Source organism: Prenolepis imparis, unplaced genomic scaffold, assembly GCF_030444845.1.
Source record: "Prenolepis imparis isolate NDT839.2.m4 unplaced genomic scaffold, iyPreImpa1.0 SCAF_8, whole genome shotgun sequence".
In the NCBI taxonomy this organism is placed as follows: domain Eukaryota; kingdom Metazoa; phylum Arthropoda; class Insecta; order Hymenoptera; family Formicidae; genus Prenolepis; species Prenolepis imparis.
Genome location: NW_028141166.1, coordinates 9,077,384 through 9,102,288, shown reverse-complemented (window position 1 = coordinate 9,102,288; position 24,905 = coordinate 9,077,384). Strand labels below are relative to the sequence as shown.

General features: G+C 30.3%; 1 protein-coding gene and 1 long non-coding RNA gene across 2 annotated transcripts; one reads left to right on the top strand and one right to left on the bottom strand.

Annotated features, from left to right (window-relative positions):
- Positions 1-15,685: 15,685 nt before the first annotated feature.
- On the top strand, positions 15,686-17,310 carry LOC145939626 (uncharacterized). Its single transcript, XR_014425853.1, has 4 exons — positions 15,686-16,149; positions 16,288-16,519; positions 16,679-16,957; positions 17,059-17,310. It is a non-coding gene; the product is annotated as an uncharacterized LOC145939626 (long non-coding RNA).
- A 209-nt stretch (positions 17,311-17,519) lies between these two features.
- LOC145939605 (E3 ubiquitin-protein ligase SIAH1) lies at positions 17,520-24,585 on the bottom strand. The gene is made up of 5 exons (XM_083044055.1): positions 23,943-24,585; positions 21,751-22,106; positions 21,422-21,661; positions 21,152-21,344; positions 17,520-21,009 (listed from the first exon to the last, which is right to left on the bottom strand). Exons 2-5 carry the CDS (start codon positions 21,977-21,979, stop codon positions 20,832-20,834), a joined length of 840 nt encoding a protein of 279 aa, XP_082900181.1. The 5' UTR covers positions 21,980-22,106; positions 23,943-24,585; the 3' UTR covers positions 17,520-20,831.
- Between the last annotated feature and the right edge of the window lie 320 nt (positions 24,586-24,905).

The window sequence follows — 24,905 nt, the reverse complement described above, 5'->3', positions numbered from 1 at the left end:
CCAAGCAGACACCAGCGTACAAATTTTTTAATACGATAAACATAAAATAAGGATGCGTCGCACAGGGTCCGCGTCAAAAAAGTATCGATTTCTAATATTTTAAGACGAGCCAAAAATTCATCGATTATACATTTTAATAGTACATTCATTACAGAATCTTTTGGTACCAAACAGACACCAGCGTACAAATTTTTTAACTTGATATACATAAAATAATGTTGCGTCGCATAGGGTCTACGGTAAAAAAGTATCGATTTCTAATATTTTAAGACGAGCCAAAAATTCATCGATTAAACATTTTAATAGTACATTCATTACAGAATGTTTTGGTACCAAGCACACAACAGCGTACTAACTTTTTCATTTGCTATACATAAATTAAGTATGCGTCGCATAGGGTCAGCGGCATAAATGTATTAATTTCTAATATTTTAAGACGAGCCAAAAATTCATCGATTATACATTTTAATTGTACATTGATTACAGAATCTTTTGGTACCATGCAGCCACAAGCGTACAAATTTTTTAATACGATAAACATAAAATAAGGGTGCATCGCACAGGGTCTACGGTAAAAAGGTATCGATTTCTAATATTTTAAGACGAGCCAAAAATTCATCGATTATACATTTTAATAGTACATTCATTACAGAATGTTTTGGTACCAAGCAGACAACAGCGTACTAACTTTTTCATTTGCTATACATAAATTAAGTATGCGTCGCATAGGGTCAGAGGCATAAATATATTAATTTCTAATATTTTAAGACGAGCCAAAAATTCATCGATTATACATTTTAATTGTACATTGATTACAGAATCTTTTGGTACCATGCAGACACCAGCGTACAAATTTTTTAATACGATAAACATTAAATAAGGATGCGTCGCACAGGTTCCGCGTCAAAAAAGTATCGATATCTATATTTTAAGACGAGCCAAAAATTCATCGATTATACATTTTAATAGTACATTCATTACAGAATCTTTTGGTACCAAGCAGACAACAGCGTACAAACTTTTTCATTTGCTATACATAAATTAAGTATGCGTCGCATAGGGTCAGCGGCATAAAAGTATTAATTTCTACTATTTTAAGACGAGCCAAAAATTCATCGATTATGCATTTTAATAGTACATTGATTACAGAATGATTTGGTACCAAGCAGACACCAGCGTACAAATTTTTTAACTTGATATTCATAAAATAATGTTGCGTCGCATTGGGTCAGCGGTAAAAAAGTATCGAATTCTAATATTTTAAGACGAGCCAAAAATTCATCGATTATATATTTTAATTGTACATTGATTACAGAATCTTTTGGTACCATGCAGACACCAGCGTACAAATTTTTTAATACGATAAACATAAAATAAGAATGCGTCGCACAGGGTCCGCGTCAAAAAAGTATCGATTTCTAATATTTTAAGACGAGCCAAAAATTCATCGATTAAACATTTTAATAGTACATTCATTACAGAATGTTTTGGTACCAAGCAGACACCAGCGTACTAACTTTTTCATTTGCTATACATAAATTAATTATGCGACGCATAGGGTCAGCGGCATAAATGTATTAATTTCTAATATTTTAAGACGAGCCAAAAATTCATCGATTATACATTTTAATTGTACATTGATTACAGAATCTTTTGGTACCATGCAGACACCAGCGTACAAATTTTTTAATACGATAAACATAAAATAAGGGTGCGTCGCACAGGGTCTACGGTAAAAAAGTATCGATTTCTAATATTTTAAGACGAGCCAAAAATTCATCGATTATACATTTTAATAGTACATTCATTACAGAATGTTTTGGTACCAAGCAGACAACAGCGTACTAACTTTTTCATTTGCTATACATAAATTAAGTATGCGTCGCATAGGGTCAGCGGCATAAATGTATTAATTTCTAATATTTTAAGACGAGCCAAAAATTCATCGATTATACATTTTAATTGTACATTGATTACAGAATCTTTTGGTACCAAGCAGACAACAGCGTACTAACTTTTTCATTTGCTATACATAAATTAAGTATGCGTCGCATAGGGTCAGCGGCATAAATGTATTAATTTCTAATATTTTAAGACGAGCCAAAAATTCATCGATTATACATTTTAATACTACATTTATTATAGAATCATTTGGTACCAAACAGACACCAGCGTACAAATTTTTTAACTTCATATACATAAAATAAGATTGCGTTGCATAGGGTCAGCGGTAAAAAAGTATCAATTTCTAATATTTTAAGACGAGGCAAAAATTCATCGATTATACATTTTAATAGTACATTGATTACAAAAGTATTTGGTACCAAGCAGACACCAGCGTACAAACTTTTTAATACGATAAAAATAAAATAAGGATGCGTCGCACAGGGTCCGCGTCAAAAAAGTATCGATTTCTAATATTTTGAGACGAGCTAAAAATTCATCGTTTATACATTTTAATTGTACATTGATTACAGAATCTTTTGGTACCATGCAGACACCAGCGTACAAATTTTTTAATACGATAAACATAAAATGAAGATGCGTCGCACAGGGTCTACGGTAAAAAAGTATCGATTTCTAATAGTTTAAGACGAGCCAAAAATTCATCGATTAAACATTTTAATAGTACATTCATTACAGAATGTTTTGGTACCAAGCAGACAACAGCGTACTAACTTTTTCATTTGCTATACATAAATTAATTATGCGACGCATAGGGTCAGCGGCATAAATGTATTAATTTCTAATATTTTAAGACGAGCCAAAAATTCATCGATTATACATTTTAATAGTACATTCATTACAGAATCTTTTGGTACCAAGCAGACAACAGCGTACAGACTTTTTCATTTGCTATACATAAATTAAGTATGCGTCGCATAGGGTCAGCGGCATAAAAGTATTAATTTCTACTATTTTAAGACGAGCCAAAAATTCATCGATTATACATTTTAATAGTACATTGATTACAAAAGTATTTGGTACCAAGCAGACACCAGCGTACAAATTTTTTAATACGATAAACATAAAATAAGGATGCGTCGCACAGGGTCCGCGTCAAAAAAGTATCGATTTCTAATATTTTAAGACGAGCCAAAAATTCATCGATTATACATTTTAATAGTACATTCATTACAGAATCTTTTGGTACCAAACAGACACCAGCGTACAAATTTTTTAACTTGATATACATAAAATAATGTTGCGTCGCATAGGGTCTACGGTAAAAAAGTATCGATTTCTAATATTTTAAGACGAGCCAAAAATTCATCGATTAAACATTTTAATAGTACATTCATTACAGAATGTTTTGGTACCAAGCACACAACAGCGTACTAACTTTTTCATTTGCTATACATAAATTAAGTATGCGTCGCATAGGGTCAGCGGCATAAATGTATTAATTTCTAATATTTTAAGACGAGCCAAAAATTCATCGATTATACATTTTAATTGTACATTGATTACAGAATCTTTTGGTACCATGCAGCCACCAGCGTACAAATTTTTTAATACGATAAACATAAAATAAGGGTGCATCGCACAGGGTCTACGGTAAAAAGGTATCGATTTCTAATATTTTAAGACGAGCCAAAAATTCATCGATTATACATTTTAATAGTACATTCATTACAGAATGTTTTGGTACCAAGCAGACAACAGCGTACTAACTTTTTCATTTGCTATACATAAATTAAGTATGCGTCGCATAGGGTCAGAGGCATAAATATATTAATTTCTAATATTTTAAGACGAGCCAAAAATTCATCGATTATACATTTTAATTGTACATTGATTACAGAATCTTTTGGTACCATGCAGACACCAGCGTACAAATTTTTTAATACGATAAACATAAAATAAGGATGCGTCGCACAGGGTCCGCGTCAAAAAAGTATTAATTTCTAATATTTTAAGACGAGCCAAAAATTCATCGATTATACATTTTAATAGTAAATTGATTACAGAATCTTTTGGTACCAAGCAGACAACAGCGTACAAATGTTTTCATTTGCTATACATAAATTAAGTATGCGTCGCATAGGGTCAGCGGCATAAATGTATTAATTTCCAATATTTTAAGACGAGCCAAAAATTCATCGATTATACATTTTAATTGTACATTGATTACAGAATCTTTTGGTACCATGCAGACACCAGCGTACAAATTTTTTAATACGATAAACATAAAATGAGGATGCGTCGCACAGGGTCCGCGTCAAAAAAGTATCGATTTCTAATATTTTAAGACGAGCCAAAAATTCATCGATTATACATTTTAATTGTACATTGATTACAGAATCTTTTGGTACCATGCAGACACCAGCGTACAAATTTTTTAATACGATAAACATAAAATAAGAATGCGTCGCACAGGGTCCGCGTCAAAAAAGTATCGATTTCTAATATTTTAAGACGAGCCAAAAATTCATCGATTAAACATTTTAATAGTACATTCATTACAGAATGTTTTGGTACCAAGCAGACACCAGCGTACTAACTTTTTCATTTGCTATACATAAATTAATTATGCGACGCATAGGGTCAGCGGCATAAATGTATTAATTTCTAATATTTTAAGACGAGCCAAAAATTCATCGATTATACATTTTAATTGTACATTGATTACAGAATCTTTTGGTACCATGCAGACACCAGCGTACAAATTTTTTAATACGATAAACATAAAATAAGGGTGCGTCGCACAGGGTCTACGGTAAAAAAGTATCGATTTCTAATATTTTAAGACGAGCCAAAAATTCATCGATTAAACATTTTAATAGTACATTCATTACAGAATGTTTTGGTACCAAGCAGACAACAGCGTACTAACTTTTTCATTTGCTATACATAAATTAATTATGCGACGCATAGGGTCAGCGGCATAAATGTATTAATTTCTAATATTTTAAGACGAGCCAAAAATTCATCGATTATACATTTTAATAGTACATTCATTACAGAATGTTTTGGTACCAAGCAGACAACAGCGTACTAACTTTTTCATTTGCTATACATAAATTAAGTATGCGTCGCATAGGGTCAGCGGCATAAATGTATTAATTTCTAATATTTTAAGACGAGCCAAAAATTCATCGATTATACATTTTAATTGTACATTGATTAGAGAATGTTTTGGTACCAAGCAGACAACAGCGTACAAACTTTTTCATTTGCTATACATAAATTAAGTATGCGTCGCATAGGGTCAGAGGCATAAATGTATTAATTTCTATTATTTTAAGACGAGCCAAAAATTCATCGATTATACATTTTAATTGTACATTGATTACAGAATCTTTTGGTACCATGCAGACACCAGCGTACAAATTTTTTAATACGATAAACATAAAATAAGAATGCGACGCACAGGGTCCGCGTCAAAAAAGTATCGATTTCTAATATTTTTAGACAAGCCAAAAATTCATCTATTATACATTTTAATAGTACATTGATTACAGAATCTTTTGGTACCATGCAGACACCAGCGTACAAATTTTTTAATACGATAAACATTAAATAAGGATGCGTCGCACAGGGTCCGCGTCAAAAAAGTATCGATTTCTATTATTTTGAGACGAGCCAAAAATTCATCGATTATACATATTAATAGTACATTGATTACAGAATCTTTTGGTACTAAGCAGACAACAGCGTACAAACTTTTTCATTTGCTATACATAAATTAAGGATGCGTCGCATAGGGTCAGCGGCATAAATGTAATAATTTCTAATATTTTAAGACGAGCCAAAAATTCATCGATTATACATTTTAATTGTACATTGATTACAGAATCTTTTGGTACCATGCAGACACCAGCGTACAAATTTTTTAATACGATAAACATAAAATAAGGATGCGTCGCACAGGGTCCGCGTCAAAAAAGTATGAATTTCTAATATTTTAAGACGAGCCAAAAATTCATCGATTATACATTTTAATAGTACAATGATTACAGAATCTTTTGGTACCAAGCAGACAACAGCGTACAAACTTTTTCATTTGCTATACATAAATTAAGTATGCGTCGCATAGGGTCAGAGGCATAAATGTATTAATTTCTATTATTTTAAGACGAGCCAAAAATTCATCGATTATACATTTTAATTGTACATTGATTACAGAATCTTTTGGTACCATGCAGACACCAGCGTACAAATTTTTTAATACGATAAACATAAAATAAGGATGCGTCGCACAGGGTCCGCGTCAAAAAAGTATCGATTTCTAATATTTTAAGACGAGCCAAAAATTCATCGATTATACATTTTAATAGTACATTCATTACAGAATCTTTTGGTACCAAACAGACACCAGCGTACAAATTTTTTAACTTGATATACATAAAATAATGTTGCGTCGCATAGGGTCTACGGTAAAAAAGTATCGATTTCTAATATTTTAAGACGAGCCAAAAATTCATCGATTATACATTTTAATAGTACATTCATTACAGAATGTTTTGGTACCAAGCAGACAACAGCGTACTAACTTTTTCATTTGCTATACATAAATTAAGTATGCGTCGCATAGGGTCAGCGGCATAAATGTATTAATTTCTAATATTTTAAGACGAGCCAAAAATTCATCGATTATACATTTTAATAGTAAATTGATTACAGAATCTTTTGGTACCAAGCAGACAACAGCGTACAAATGTTTTCATTTGCTATACATAAATTAAGTATGCGTCGCATAGGGTCAGCGGCATAAATGTATTAATTTCTAATATTTTAAGACGAGCCAAAAATTCATCGATTATACATTTTAATTGTACATTGATTACAGAATCTTTTGGTACCAAGCAGACAACAGCGTACTAACTTTTTCATTTGCTATACATAAATTAATTATGTGTCGCATAGGGTCAGCGGCATAAATGTATTAATTTCTAATATTTTAAGACGAGCCAAAAATTCATCGATTATACATTTTAATTGTACATTGATTACAGAATCTTTTGGTACCAAGCAGACAACAGCGTACTAACTTTTTCATTTGCTATACATAAATTAAGTATGCGTTGCATAGGGTCAGCGGCATAAATGTATTAATTTCTAATATTTTAAGACGAGCCAAAAATTCATCGATTATACATTTTAATTGTACATTGATTACAGAATCTTTTGGTACCATGCAGACACCAGCGTACAAATTTTTTAATACGATAAAAATAAAATAAGGGTGCGTCGCACAGGGTCTACGGTAAAAATGTATCGATTTCTAATATTTTAAGACGAGCCAAAAATTCATCGATTATACATTTTAATAGTACATTCATTACACAATGTTTTGGTACCAAGCAGACAACAGCGTACTAACTTTTTCATTTGCTATACATAAATTAAGTATGCGTCGCATAGGGTCAGAGGCATAAATATATTAATTTCTAATATTTTAAGACGAGCCAAAAATTCATCGATTATACATTTTAATTGTACATTGATTACAGAATCTTTTGGTACCAAGCAGACACCAGCGTACAAATTTTTTAATACGATAAACATAAAATAAGGATGCGTCGCACAGGGTCCGCGTCAAAAAAGTATCGATTTCTAATATATTAAGACGAGCCAAAAATTCATCGATTATATATTTTAATAGTACATTGATTACAGAATCTTTTGGTACCAAGCAGACAACAGCGTACAAACTTTTTCATTTGCTATATATAAATTAATGATGCGTCGCATAGGGTCAGCGGCATAAATGTATTAATTTCTAATATTTTAAGACGAGCCAAAAATTCATCGATTATACATTTTAATAGTACATTGATTACAGAATCTTTTGGTACCAAGCAGATAACAGCGTACAAACATTTTCATTTGCTATACATAAATTAAGTATGCGTCGCATAGGGTCAGCGGCATAAATGTATTAATTTCTAATATTTTAAGACGAGCCAAAAATTCATCGATTATACATTTTAATAGTACATTCATTACAGAATGTTTTGGTACCAAGCAGACAACAGCGTACTAACTTTTTCATTTGCTATACATAAATTAAGTATGCGTCGCATAGGGTCAGCGGCATAAATGTATTAATTTCTAATATTTTAAGACGAGCCAAAAATTCATCGATTATACATTTTAATTGTACATTGATTAGAGAATGTTTTGGTACCAAGCAGACAACAGCGTACAAACTTTTTCATTTGCTATACATAAATTAAGTATGCGTCGCATAGGGTCAGAGGCATAAATGTATTAATTTCTATTATTTTAAGACGAGCCAAAAATTCATCGATTATACATTTTAATTGTACATTGATTACAGAATCTTTTGGTACCATGCAGACACCAGCGTACAAATTTTTTAATACGATAAACATAAAATAAGGATGCGACGCACAGGGTCCGCGTCAAAAAAGTATCGATTTCTAATATTTTTAGACAAGCCAAAAATTCATCTATTATACATTTTAATAGTACATTGATTACAGAATCTTTTGGTACCATGCAGACACCAGCGTACAAATTTTTTAATACGATAAACATTAAATAAGGATGCGTCGCACAGGGTCCGCGTCAAAAAAGTATCGATTTCTATTATTTTGAGACGAGCCAAAAATTCATCGATTATACATATTAATAGTACATTGATTACAGAATCTTTTGGTACTAAGCAGACAACAGCGTACAAACTTTTTCATTTGCTATACATAAATTAAGGATGCGTCGCATAGGGTCAGCGGCATAAATGTAATAATTTCTAATATTTTAAGACGAGCCAAAAATTCATCGATTATACATTTTAATTGTACATTGATTACAGAATCTTTTGGTACCATGCAGACACCAGCGTACAAATTTTTTAATACGATAAACATAAAATAAGGATGCGTCGCACAGGGTCCGCGTCAAAAAAGTATGAATTTCTAATATTTTAAGACGAGCCAAAAATTCATCGATTATACATTTTAATAGTACAATGATTACAGATTCTTTTGGTGCCAAGCAGACAACAGCGTACAAACTTTTTCATTTGCTATACATAAATTAAGTATGCGTCGCATAGGGTCAGAGGCATAAATGTATTAATTTCTATTATTTTAAGACGAGCCAAAAATTCATCGATTATACATTTTAATTGTACATTGATTACAGAATCTTTTGGTACCATGCAGACACCAGCGTACAAATTTTTTAATACGATAAACATAAAATAAGGATGCGTCGCACAGGGTCCGCGTCAAAAAAGTATGAATTTCTATTGTTTTAAGACGAGCCAAAAATTCATCGATTATACATTTTAATAGTACAATGATTACAGAATCTTTTGGTACCAAGCAGACAACAGCGTACAAACTTTTTCATTTGCTATACATAAATTAAGTATGCGTCGCATAGGGTCAGAGGCATAAATGTATTAATTTCTATTATTTTAAGACGAGCCAAAAATTCATCGATTATACATTTTAATTGTACATTGATTACAGAATCTTTTGGTACCATGCAGACACCAGCGTACAAATTTTTTAATACGATAAACATAAAATAAGGATGCGTCGCACAGGGTCCGCGTCAAAAAAGTATCGATTTCTAATATTTTAAGACGAGCCAAAAATTCATCGATTATACATTTTAATAGTACATTCATTACAGAATCTTTTGGTACCAAACAGACACCAGCGTACAAATTTTTTAACTTGATATACATAAAATAATGTTGCGTCGCATAGGGTCTACGGTAAAAAAGTATCGATTTCTAATATTTTAAGACGAGCCAAAAATTCATCGATTATACATTTTAATAGTACATTCATTACAGAATGTTTTGGTACCAAGCAGACAACAGCGTACTAACTTTTTCATTTGCTATACATAAATTAAGTATGCGTCGCATAGGGTCAGCGGCATAAATGTATTAATTTCTAATATTTTAAGACGAGCCAAAAATTCATCGATTATACATTTTAATAGTAAATTGATTACAGAATCTTTTGGTACCAAGCAGACAACAGCGTACAAATGTTTTCATTTGCTATACATAAATTAAGTATGCGTCGCATAGGGTCAGCGGCATAAATGTATTAATTTCTAATATTTTAAGACGAGCCAAAAATTCATCGATTATACATTTTAATTGTACATTGATTACAGAATCTTTTGGTACCAAGCAGACAACAGCGTACTAACTTTTTCATTTGCTATTCATAAATTAATTATGTGTCGCATAGGGTCAGCGGCATAAATGTATTAATTTCTAATATTTTAAGACGAGCCAAAAATTCATCGATTATACATTTTAATTGTACATTGATTACAGAATCTTTTGGTACCAAGCAGACAACAGCGTACTAACTTTTTCATTTGCTATACATAAATTAAGTATGCGTTGCATAGGGTCAGCGGCATAAATGTATTAATTTCTAATATTTTAAGACGAGCCAAAAATTCATCGATTATACATTTTAATTGTACATTGATTACAGAATCTTTTGGTACCATGCAGACACCAGCGTACAAATTTTTTAATACGATAAAAATAAAATAAGGGTGCGTCGCACAGGGTCTACGGTAAAAATGTATCGATTTCTAATATTTTAAGACGAGCCAAAAATTCATCGATTATACATTTTAATAGTACATTCATTACACAATGTTTTGGTACCAAGCAGACAACAGCGTACTAACTTTTTCATTTGCTATACATAAATTAAGTATGCGTCGCATAGGGTCAGAGGCATAAATATATTAATTTCTAATATTTTAAGACGAGCCAAAAATTCATCGATTATACATTTTAATTGTACATTGATTACAGAATCTTTTCGTACCAAGCAGACACCAGCGTACAAATTTTTTAATACGATAAACATAAAATAAGGATGCGTCGCACAGGGTCCGCGTCAAAAAAGTATCGATTTCTAATATATTAAGACGAGCCAAAAATTCATCGATTATATATTTTAATAGTACATTGATTACAGAATCTTTTGGTACCAAGCAGACAACAGCGTACAAACTTTTTCATTTGCTATATATAAATTAATGATGCGTCGCATAGGGTCAGCGGCATAAATGTATTAATTTCTAATATTTTAAGACGAGCCAAAAATTCATCGATTATACATTTTAATAGTACATTGATTACAGAATCTTTTGGTACCAAGCAGATAACAGCGTACAAACATTTTCATTTGCTATACATAAATTAAGTATGCGTCGCATAGGGTCAGCGGCATAAATGTATTAATTTCTAATATTTTAAGACGAGCCAAAAATTCATCGATTATACATTTTAATTGTACATTGATTACAGAATCTTTTGGTACCATGCAGTCACCATCGTACAAATTTTTTAATACGATAAACATAAAATGAGGATGCGTCGCACAGGGTCCGCGTCAAAAAAGTATCGATTTCTAATATTTTAAGACGAGCCAAAAATTCATCGATTATACATTTTAATAGTACATTGATTACAGAATCTTTTGGTACTAAGCAGACAGCAGCGTACAAACTTTTTCATTTGCTATACATAAATTAAGGATGCGTCGCATAGGGTCAGCGGCATAAATGTATTAATTTCTAATATTTTAAGACGAGCCAAAAATTCATCGATTATACATTTTAATTGTACATTGATTACAGAATCTTTTGGTACCATGCAGACACCAGCGTACATATTTTTTAATACGATAAACATAAAATAAGGATGCGTCGCACAGGGTCCGCGTCAAAAAAGTATTAATTTCTAATATTTTAAGACGAGCCAAAAATTCATCGATTATACATTTTAATAGTACATTGATTACAGAATCTTTTGGTACCAAGCAGACAACAGCGTTCAAATGTTTTCATTTGCTATACATAAATTAAGTATGCGTCGCATAGGGTCAGCGGCATAAATGTATTAATTTCCAATATTTTAAGACGAGCCAAAAATTCATCGATTATACATTTTAATAGTACGTTGATTACAGAATCTTTTGGTACCATGCAGACACCAGCGTACAAATTTTTTAATATGATAAACATAAAATAAGGATGCATCGCACAGGGTCCGCGTCAAAAATGTATCAATTTCTAATATTTTGGGACGAGCCAAAAATTCATCGATTATACATTTTAATAATACATTGATTGCAGAATCTTTTAGTACCATGCAGACACCAGCGTACAAATTTTTTAATATGATATACATAAAATAAGTATGCGTCGCATAGGGTCAGCCGCAAAAAAGTATCAATTTCTAATATTTTAAGACGAGCCAGAAATTCATCGATTATACTTTTTAATAGTACATTGATTACAGAATCTTTTGGTACCATGCAGACACCAGCGTACAAATTTTTTAATATGATATACATAAAATAGGGATGCGTCGCATAGGGTCAACTGTAAAAAAGTATCGATTTCTAATATTTTAAGGCGAGCCAAAAATTCATCGTATATATATTTCAATAGTGTATTGTTTGCAGATTATCTTTGTACCATAAGCATACCAGCGTACTACCTTTTTGGTCTAATATACGTTATATAAATCTGCGCCGTATGGGATTTGCGGCTTAAAAATTTTAATTTTCGATATTTCAAAACGTGCAAAAAATTAATCTTATATACATTTTAACAGTACATTGTCTGCACATTATTACGAATTATGAGTGACTGCATGCATATATCGCGGTAATATATGTCGAAACTCATTTCTACTGCGCATTCGGAATTCGAATTATATCAAGATTATCGAAAAGTGTCGGACGAAATATATTTGTGACTCTAATTAAGAAAATAATTTTTGTTTTAAAAATTATATCTACGAAACCTTAATTGTCAATTTGTATTCATGTCTCAGTTCTATTCTTAACTTAATAAATATACTACTTCTTAATTAAATAAATATATTAGAAAATATTAATATAGTAAGGTAATTAAATTTTAAAATAGTAATATGTTATAAAAATTAAAATAGCAATATATTGTAAATAATATGTTGTAATATCTTATCTTCGATTAATATTTTTGTTACAGAAATCAGCTAATTAAAACGTTAATTTGCTAATTAATTTTTAAAATAAGAATATGTTATAACATTTAAAATAATATGTTTTAAATAATGTAATATATAATTCCTTAAACTCGATTAATATTTATAACAGCTATCAGCTGATTTCTGTCAAAAAATATTAATCTAATATTAATCTTTTTGGTCTAATCTACGTAAAATGAATCCGCGCCGTATGGGGTTCGCGGGTAAAAAGTTTTAATTTTCAATATTTTAAAGCGAGCCAAAAATTAATCTTTCATATATTTCAACAGTACATTGCCTGCACATTATGATGGTACCATCACCATATCAGCCTACAAACTTTTTGGTCTAATATACGTAAAGTAAATCCGCGCCGTATGGGGTCAGCGGCTTAAAATTTTAATTTTTAATATTATGCGTAACTATATACATATATCGCGGTAATAGATGTCGATACTCATTTCTACTGCGCATTCGCAATTCGAATTATATTAAGATTATCGAGAAGTGTCGGACGAAATATATTTATGACTCTAATTTAGAAAATATTTGTCCTTAAAAATTGCTACGGAACCTTAATTGTTAATTTGGATTTATGTCTCACTTCTATTTTTAACTTAATAAATATATTACTTTATAATTAAATGAATAAATTAAAAAATATTAATATAGTGAGCTAATTAAATTTTAAAATAATAATATGTTATAATAATTAAAATATATAGCAATATGTTGTGAATAATATGTTGTAATATTTTATCCTCGATTAATATTTTTTTTACAGAAATCAGTTGATTAAAAACGTAAAATTGCTAATTAATTCTTAAAATAAGAATATGTTATAACATTTAAAATAATAATATGTTTTAAATAATGTATTATAATTCCTTAAATTCGATTAATATTTATAACAGCTATCAGTTGATTTCTGTCAAAAAATATTAATCGCACAGATAAGGCATTATAACATATTATTTCTAACATTATTATATTAAATTTTATAACATATTTTTATGTTAAAATTTAATTAGCAATGTAATGCTTTAATCATCTGATTTCTATCAAAAAATATTAACCAAGTTTAAACAAACTTTATATAAAAATATTAATTTTTTATTTAAAATCGAGGAATGGCGTAACGCGCGCTTTTGTTATTCTAATCTTTTTCTAAAAAAGACATTAAGTCGATTCTCGCAAGTATTTTTGCTTTTTTTCCGCCAAAATATTAATCAAGTTTAAAGTATAATAACATATTATTTAAAACATTATTTTATTTTACTTTTTGGACTAACTGTCAAACTGCTAATTGCTAACCCTCGCGATGACAGCCTTTCGATGCTACGAATATAACACACAACGCGAATGTCAAAAATATTAATCAAGCTTAAAGTATTATCACATATTATTTAAAACATATTATTATTTTATTTAATTTTATTTTAGACTAACTGTCAAACTGCTAACTGCTAACCCTCGCGATGACAGCCTTTCGATGCTACGAATATAACACACAACGCGAATGTCAAAAATATTAATTAAGCTTAAAGTATTATCACATATTATTTAAAACATATTATTATTTTATTTAATTTTATTTTAGACTAACTGTCAAACTGCTAACTGCTAACCCTCGTGATGACAGCCTTTCGATGCTACGAATATAACACACAACGCGAATGTCAAAAATATTAATTAAGCTTAAAGTATTATCACATATTATTTAAAACATTATTATTTTATTTTATTTTATTTTGGTCAAACTGCTAACTGTTAACCCTCGCGATGACAGTTTTTCGATGCTACGAATATAACACACAACGCGAATCGACAGAAAACCAATCAGCATTGCGGAAAAGAGGCAACAATATTTCGAGACTTTCGAGAATCGACTTAACATGCACTTTTTAGAAATGGGCTAGAACAACACAAGCGTGCGCTACGCGCGCGCTATTCTTCGGTTTTATGTTAAAAAAAATATTTTTTTAAAAATAATATAAAATTTGTTTAAACTCGATTAATAGTTTTTCATAGAAATCAGCTGATTAAAGCGTTAATTTATTAATTAAATTTTTAAATAATATGATAAAAAATTAAAATAGTAATATGTTGAAAATAATATGTTATAATATCTTATTCTCGATTAATATTTTTTGATAGAAATCAGCTGATAACTTTCAAAAATATTAATCAAGTTTAAAGTATTATAACATATTATTTAAAATATATTAAAAGACATCAGGACTCTTTCTTGCGCTTATTCAGTGGCAGAATCTGCGAGAAAAATCAGTTTTCATATATTTTTGTTATTAATTTACAGATAATTATTAATGCAATTAACGTGCAATAATACGAGTCTTTTAATATCTTCGATAATTCATCTAAATTAATAGATAATATTTTGCGAAGAGATAAATAGATAATAGTTAGAGCAATAGCTCGAAAAATCGTCTGAATTAATAGGGGAACATATTTTGCGAAGAGATATAGTGTAGCAATATGTGTCTTTTCAGGTCCGAAAAATCGTCTGAGTTAATAGGAATACATATTATGCAAAGAGGTAGATCGAAGTAACGTCGGTAATAAAGGTTGGTAATTTATCGATAATAACGTCGATAATAACGTCGATAATTTACCAACCTTCATTACCGACGTTACTTCGAACAACCTCTTTGCATAACATGTATTCCTATTAACTCAGACGATTTTTCGGGAATATTAAAAGACATTTATTGCTGCACTACCTCTTTGCAGAATATGTTCCCCTATTAACTCGGACGATTTTTCGAACGTCTTAAGAGACACGTGGCACATATGGGATACATAACCTGTTTTAAATTAAATAAATAATGCTAAATAATTTTTACAAATTGATGATACTCGTAAATAAAAAATTCATAATAATAAAAAATACAATATGTATCACTATGAACGTTGTTATTAACAATTATTAAAATATTTAGTCATGATGTGAAATATCGATGACAGCTTTTACGCGAAAATTATAATAAAATGCCGAGATAAGGAGAAAAAAAGAAAAAGAAAGAAAATACTGCATTTCAAAAGAAAATTGATAATAAAAGAAGAAAAATAAAATACTCAAAGTGATTTCAATTATTATTATAATATTATATTGCGAGAAAATGGCGATTTATCAGGATGCAAAAGTAATTATGTCTCTTTATTAAAAATTATATATACTTACAGGGAGATAAATATTTGTAAATTTTTCGATATATTTCATATATTGCTTTATATTTGTTTATTCTTAAATATTCATAATAAATGTTTTGTTTTTTTTTCAGCAAATCCAAGCATAAACATTGTTATTCATTCTGGCTCTATGTATCTTCATTACACGCAGTGGCAAGGAGATATTTGCAAAGTATAATAAAGTACAAAGACTGTTTTCTGCTATTAGCCGTAATATTAATAAATATAAACAAGTGTGACATGGGGACACAGGATTTTGTTATCAACATTGTTTTTTTATAAACGAAGGAATTGATGCAAGCAATGGAAGAGTCTCTGCTGCAGGTATATCACAAGCACTTTACAATTCTGTTAATCAACTGTTATATTTAAACTGTTATATTTAAACTAAAATAATTTGAAAATTAAAATATAATTTCTATTACATTTATATTATTCATAAGATCATGTAGATGTTTGATTGCATGTTTGGATTTATAATAGGTATTGAAACGCAGAAGATATCATATATGGAAGATGCAATTTCTCCTAAGGATACACATGTACATATGAATTATGGCAGTGCAGATGTCACACAGACATTTTTCTGGCTTTTACAAAAATCTGTTTCCATACAAATTGTGCAAATCAAATTAACAAATTGGAGGATGAGTTGCTTTTGGATCTCTCAAATAAAGATATATTTCTGTCATGTGGATTTAAATGTATGTAGGAGAAAATATTTATTGTTAAAAAGCCAAAACAACAAACAGAAGAATACAGGTATCTTTCTTTTCACTTTTCTTATAAAAAGAGTTATATATATTTTTTCCTCCCTTATATACAAATTTATATATAAAACTGTACCGAAACTTATGCGACAGGTGGGCGATGAATGCTTAATAGCATCCTTGAGCTTGTTTCAACTTGAGTTGTTCAGAATTATTGGAACCCATAATGTTCATATTCAAAAATGATCTTTAGGAGATCCAGAAGATCCTTATGATGAGAGTTATTAAGTATTCATTTTATGCGTAAGTATTCATTTTTCAAACATATCTCTGTTTGAAGTATTATGTAAAATTTTTCTACAAAGTATTATTTATGTAAAAAAAAGAATAGAAAATAAAACAATTTATATAGCACAATACCAATTATATAAAATAAAGATAAATATTGCAAAATGCTATATGAATGCAAATACATCTGATAATAACAAATTTACTAGATCTCTCCTCTTATTATATCATATATATTTTATTTAAATTACGTTTTTTCTTAATTTGTGAATAGGTATAAGAGAGAGAGAGAGAGGAAGAGTAATATTGTACATGTAATAAAAAAATATTTATAAAAAAAATTTTATTTATAGTTTTCTTTATACATGGCTTGAACATTCTGTAGATTCTATAAATATGCATATATAATAAGTATATACATTATATTTAAATAAACCTATTCTCTCGACAGTTATACTATTTTGTGGATACATGAGCACCTTAGGCTGTTCTATGATATCGTGTAGATAGAACATAAAAATTCATCATTAAGAGATCGGGCAGTTATAATGATTATTCGTCTACACAATTTCATAATTGTACCATACAAATTGTCAAACAAGATAAATCTACTACACTCTCGTTCACTCAAATTCATAATTTATTTGGGATATGTCACGCTTTTGTCAAATACACTTTGTATAAAATCATTTTTTGTATTGCAGTTGCAATATAGATCACATATATAAATAATTATTCATTAATATAAATAAATATGGAGAGTTCAAAGCGTGTACAAAGAATGTGTCAGAATCTCTCCTTTAAACATAAGACGTTTCATTAGCCAAATATTAATGTAATGAATTTTAAAATATTTTGATATATATTTATCAAGTCTAATTTTTAAAAATTTTATATTTGAAGTGAAGGAGAGAAAGTTACACTGTAATATAAATCTTACAAAACTTTAAAAAAATATATTAGAATCGTTTAAAAACGAAATGCTGGTGAATTTATGTCATTCAATATCATATCATACAATAGTAATTTCCAAAACTTTCAACATTTTATATTTATCAGCTAGTTCAGTATGTTATTCCTTGTTCATAAATTACAATAAAATTAAAATAAATTTTTAAGAAAATTAAAATAAACTTTTAAAAAAATTACACATCACATAATTTGATAAATATAAATAAAATCATATAAATGAAATAATAAAAAATATTAATGAAGAACCAACGAAAGATGTATTCCTTCCTTATGATCAAGTTTAGTAAAATAGCAATGAAACTCGAACGCTAGAGAATAAATTACTACTTAAAGAATAAGGATTATACTATTGTTAATCTTATCATATATGTACAATGCTTAACAATTGTGATGTGTTCTTTTCAAATTATTAGATCATTGTCCAGTGTGTGATCTAATAATGTCACGTTTACACTACAGAGAGAAAAATCACATCTAGCGTCTCTTTGTAATTCTTTCGAATCTCATATAATGATTTATATATTATCCCGTGTGTTCATACTATTCTGATTATAAAAATCTTAATATGATGATTCTCGCAGTTTCGAGTGCAGAATTATATTTTACGCTAAAAGTTGGGAAGATATTTCTACAGTCTCGATACAGAATAACAATCAACTTCAAAATTAAAGAAACTTTCGACTTCCCTTTTTTTGCTCATTTTTTTCGGTAACCGCCAAAAACGCTTCTCATTTGTATCTATTAAAATTAAACATCTGCTTAATAGATGTGTGTAAATACAATAAGCTTAATAATACACTCTAATCATATACAGTGTGTGTACACCGTGCGCTTGGTTCCCTCGAGTTATTTCCAACATTGTGAATACATATTAGCATATTATGATTTACATTATTCATACTACTTATATCACATGATAAATTTTCGCGTTTTATTTACAATAACAGTGCTTCTGTTTTGCTCGCAAACTTCTTTTCTTCCATGATTGTTACATACATTAAACTGATCGATAATTTGAATACTTGTTAATAGCAATATTAATTCAATAGTAGTAGCCTTTGACAAAATTGTTTTAACAATCATACGAATTATTTAGCGAAAGTAAAGCTCTTCTCTCTCTCTCTCTCTCTCGTACATTTTTCGATCTATGAAAAATATATAATTGTTATAGACTTAACCTACTCGTCTCATATAATTACAATTCAGTCTAAATTGTCTTTCCGAAGAAAGTAATCTCTTCCTCATAATTCATTTTCTTAGTTACTGGATTATGTTACGCAGTTTAGTTCAATGCTCTGTCTTTTAGTATAAATATTTCATTGCTTTTCAAAACTTATAAATGTTAATTGCAAAACAACAGTGGAAAGAAAGAAATCTAATGTATTTCAAAGAGCATGAATTATAAGAATAAAAAATACTTTTAGAGCTGTAAGAAAATTCTAGGTTTGACTGCTATATTTATAATAGCATTAAAACGTATCAGAAAAAGTACATAAAAAGAAAACATCCATTAAGAATATTAATTCAATAAGATAATGGATATGGTACAAAGCAATGTTTTTTTTTCTCTCACTTGTATCGATTAAAAAAATTAATTTAATTTCAAATTAGTATAATTGTTATGTTTGCAAGTATCCCAACATATATTAAAATAAACATTTTATATTTTAATATAATCACTTTAGTCACTTTTGACTTTCTTTTTTATCTTGTTTACAGGAACTTTTCTATAATTGAACATTGCTCTTCACCATATTAATTGTTGTAAAAATATTATGCCGTCTTCTTGATTTAATATTCAGACTAGATCGTAAAAAATTGATCTGCCTTTCAGTGTTTGTGTATGAAAATCGCAAAAAGCATCATATTGTATCTGTAATCATGATACTAAGTAATATATTAAATATCCAAAAGCCAAATATTAGTTATCACATTATATGCAAAACGCATATATACATACATATATATATATATATAGAAGTTTTAATTAAATAATTTAAATAAAAACATAAGAATTTTACAAACATGAAAGTAAATTTCATAAATGAAAAAATAAATAGTAATATAAAAATGTATACTAATGGCAAATAAACACAATAACTGAATAACGAGATTCATAATGAATTTGTGAAATGCTACATTTGCCATACCAAGTCTTGAAAAGTGTTAAAATACAAATCAAATAAAGATGTCAATATATAGAGTTCAATAATGCATGTAATATCTCCCCAAAAAATTATAAATGAAAATTTAATATGAAATGAATAAGAGTAATGTGACAATAGCGCGAATTATCAGGTACTTTTTTTCGGAATTCGATATTATACTGTGTCAAAGCTTTAAAGTCACAGCATGGATATATCGAAAAGATGTTTATTGTATTTGCTTCTGTGAGTGTCACATAAATATCACACACAAGTACACTTTAAAGCTTCTCGACGGCGATCCTGTACTAAGCATTTGAACGCTGCATATCATCAACATACTCCAAACATTTCCTAACATCTGTATTGCTAATATTCATCTGGTAACGTAAAAAGAACTGTTAACTGTGCATAACGGGCAGTCTCACCCAAGTACTTTTGTCGCACCCATAATCCAAAGACTGCTCGATATGTCTGCAAAATTGTTTTCTCTTCTTTTTATACTGCTTTTTCTGACTTTCCTCAGGCCATAGAAATTGTAACGTTAATTCCTAGGTTTCCATTGTCAGCGAATAACTGAGCAATAGAGGTGTCAAATACAAGGCAGTCAGAATTTAAAATCGCAGACGATACACCCTCGTGAATAGAGCGCGGCATCGCTTCCCATGTGAGACGCCTTCTATGACCATTCAATTCTAATCTGTTAAACAGAATAATTTAATTAAAGTCACAACCACTAATATATGACATAAAAATGTGTCACAGATGTCGAATTAATTTATTTAAAATTTTCTAAATTGTTTTCCATTAAATACAACAATGAATTATAATTGTTCAATTACCTGTAAGCAAAATTCTCTGCTTGCTTCCTCGAACCAATCAATTGTACGATCGCAAAGAACTGTTGATGTCCATCGTACTTCTCTTGTTTCTCAAGCACTAACATAAAGTGATGGCCGAAACAAGATTGCATCATCACCCAATCCACAGCTCCAGGAAGATTAATGTCAGTTGCCAAAAAAACAATGTCTTCTCCTAAAGAAGAATACACAAAGAACAATATATAAAAAGTTACAACAAAGATGTAAAGTCAAGTAAGAAAAATTTAATACCTTGCAAAGTTGTAATACTTTTGTGGCTCATAATAAGATGCGGCATTACTTGTTCCAGCGATCCCTGCCATTTACAGGATGCACCTGGGCAAGGACAGCTGTATGGACGGAACTCGCATGCATCTTCGTGATCTGCCTTCTCAGTATGCACCAGCGAAACTGTGCAACCGCTGGTGGAATATTTACAGGGGAACATCACATTACTCGCCACTTTTTCCATAGCCAGATTACGGATGTTACCTGTGCATCGCCAGATTATTTGTTAAATACGATTCTAATAATCTGAATAATAATAATAATAAATTTTGGAGAAAAAAATAACAGCATACCTAGCGGACCCCTGCATGTGGGGCAGCAGGAGAGTTTTGGTCGGCAATTTGTGCAAACGAGGTGCCCGCTCTGACATTGTAAAATCGGTGGAAGCACGTAGTCGAAACAAACGGGGCATTCAAAGAGGCTCGCCAAATCGGTGGAACTGCTCAACGCAGATACCGTCGACGCGGAGGTACTCGCTACCCCCCTGCCTCGCTTACCCGTGCTGATATTCAGCTGGGACATTATGTCTTCTAGGTTATGTATCCAAGTTTGCCAGTCTGATTACTCGGACGACGATTTTTCTTTGTTTTTCCACTGTCTCAGCAATCGTGATGCATTTTTGTTGTATGTGTAATTAATCGATACATCTCTGAAAAATCACACAATTATCCATATAAATTATTCGGATTATATTGATTAAAAAAAAAATATCTAACTTAACCCTCAATTACTCGCGTTTTAAATACAAAGTTATACACGTGTTTTTCCTCTCCTTCAACAGGATGCCTATCCCTTCTTTTTTTGTAAATACATATGTATATCCAATATACATATGTATTATGGATATATAATGCTTTTCTTCCTCTCTAGGATATAACTTTTCTCTGAATATATACTTATTTTATGTTTTTAAAACTTAAGAATTTAACAATAAAAATCTTTTATTGTGTCAAGTTTCCAAAAGTCTTAAAAATTTAATATCAAATATATCTTTCTTGTTTGTGTGTGTGAAGAAAAAAATATGTTCCATAAAAAAGAGGGACAATTTACAATTATTTTTCTGTAAAATAATATAAAGGAAAAATTATTTGTATAAAATTGATCCAGCGAGTATTTAAGAATTAATGATATCTATTAAATTTATATATATTTTTTTTTCCTATTAATTAGGATACTAACAATAATATTTATACATATCTAAAATACTCTCATGTGAAAGAAAATCGATTTAACAATTATAGTTAATTAAGTATATGAATCAGCTGATATCGGATAACATTTCGATTGTCACTGTGACTTTGTTAGATTTCTCTGTAAATCATTATATTAAGCAAGTTTACTGAAATTTTAATTTACGAAAATATTTTGTGTCTTTTCATTACTTTAATCTACTAATATTTCGTTCATCATGTTAAATTATTAGATTAGTTGCAACAAAGCTTGTAGTATTCCCTCATTTAAATGAATACCACACCTATGTAAGCTATCAATAAGTTTCATCACAAATCAAACATTAGGCATTATCATTTCTTAATTACACATGTGCCTGATAATAATCCATGATATATACATATCTAAACTTCAAACAATCATAATAACGACCACACATCTCCACCCATTATGCAATCCGATACCGTTCGATGATTATATATATATATATATATATATATGTATGTATATACATTGTTTACTCGACATATCGCAAAAATTTGCCGACAAATTAGAATTTCGTGGGCGATTAGCAATTTATTATCGCAACTCTTCTGCAAAGACTTTTACACATAGATTGACAATCGAGATTATCCTTGCATTTATTTTGCAGGTATTTTGTGCTATATTCAATCACTATTTTAATTTTTAAACAATTATTAATGGTTATAAATTTTTGGGAGATATAGATTATTGAATTAAATGATTGTAACAATGTGTATAATCTTGCTTCAAGAAGTTTTCAGAGTATCAAATTTTAAATATGTTATAAAGTTCCTCAGGGAGAAAGAGAGAAAAATATAAAATTTACTGATAAATTTATATTCCTTAAAAAAAATAAACGCTACAATTTTCAATCGTTTTAAATAACTTTACGTCCATCTTTTCAATAATTTTAAAATTAAGACTTTTTAGAAAGTAGGAATATAATTATAATTCAACATTTACTTATATTATATTATAATTACGATCCCTTTATTAATGGATCAACATAATTATTTAACGATCGAACTCTCCATATACAAATTCAGCAAATTAAATACCTTCGATATTACACAAGTACGCGGAAAAGAAAAACGTGAATTTTTTACAGCCACAAAACATAGAACCAGAAATAGAAATTGTTTTCCCGTATTCTCGCAGCGTCGAAATCAAAGCTCAGCAAACTTATGTACCTGGTTTTCCATATCCTCACACTTTTCCCTTCTATTCTTTTATGGATATTTGTCTCCCTTTTAGGACACAGTATTTATACATGTTCGAATCTGTCACTTACCGAAGCGCGTATGCAGGCTTCCATAAAGATGTATATAGGTAGGATCATCGCGCTCATCGCCGGGACAGACGAAACATGCACGAGCTTCCGTGCGATCGGACGGCCGACCGATAGTCGAAAGAAGGCACTTGTTGCAGATGACAATGACGACGATGATGATGAGGACTATGAAGAGGTACGCAGGTAATCGCAGATGACTCGGCACGGCGGTCCAGATCCGTGATCGTTGTTGCGCGAGATCCCGTAGACGACGTTGCGTGACGACGCATCGATGTGATCGGGGTATTATAACGATACCAACGCGAGAGAGAATGTTTTCCTCGGACTGGCAGAGGGGGGTGAGAGAGAAAGAAGAGGAGAAGAAGGGCTACATCGCGAATCCCCGCAGCCGTCGAAGAAACCTGACCGATCGCAACGGCATCCTTGCCGATTCTGGGTGAGGCATCGCCGTTCGAAAGACTTGCGACTTGGACCTGGACGCGATGTCGTTCTCTCTGTCTCTTCCTCTCTTTCGCCGTAGATGAGTGTCAGATCGTTCAATTCCCGTGTAATACGAAACGCAAGAAGCCGCAGCTCAAGTCGAAATCGTACACCATCAAATTACTCGGTGCCACTCGTCGTGCGCGACTGTACACTGTGTTGACTGTGTGTATACTTGAAGAATGCCATGCTAAATGTGAAACATTAAAAGGAATTCAGCACCATCTGTTGAGAAAAAGATAATCAACATTAATCATGATTTTCTCCGAGGATATTAGAGATAGGCTGTTAATTAGATTAGACAATAAAAAAAATTACAATTGTGTAAAATCAGGATGCATAGATTTGTTTGTAATTGTCAGGTCAATTTAAAGATGAATTCACAGTCCTTACAAAGATTCTTTTTCTTAAAAAGAAACCTCTTGGGGAAGACTCGATTTGATTTTAAATTTAATATAAACACAAAGACAAAATCCTTTACAT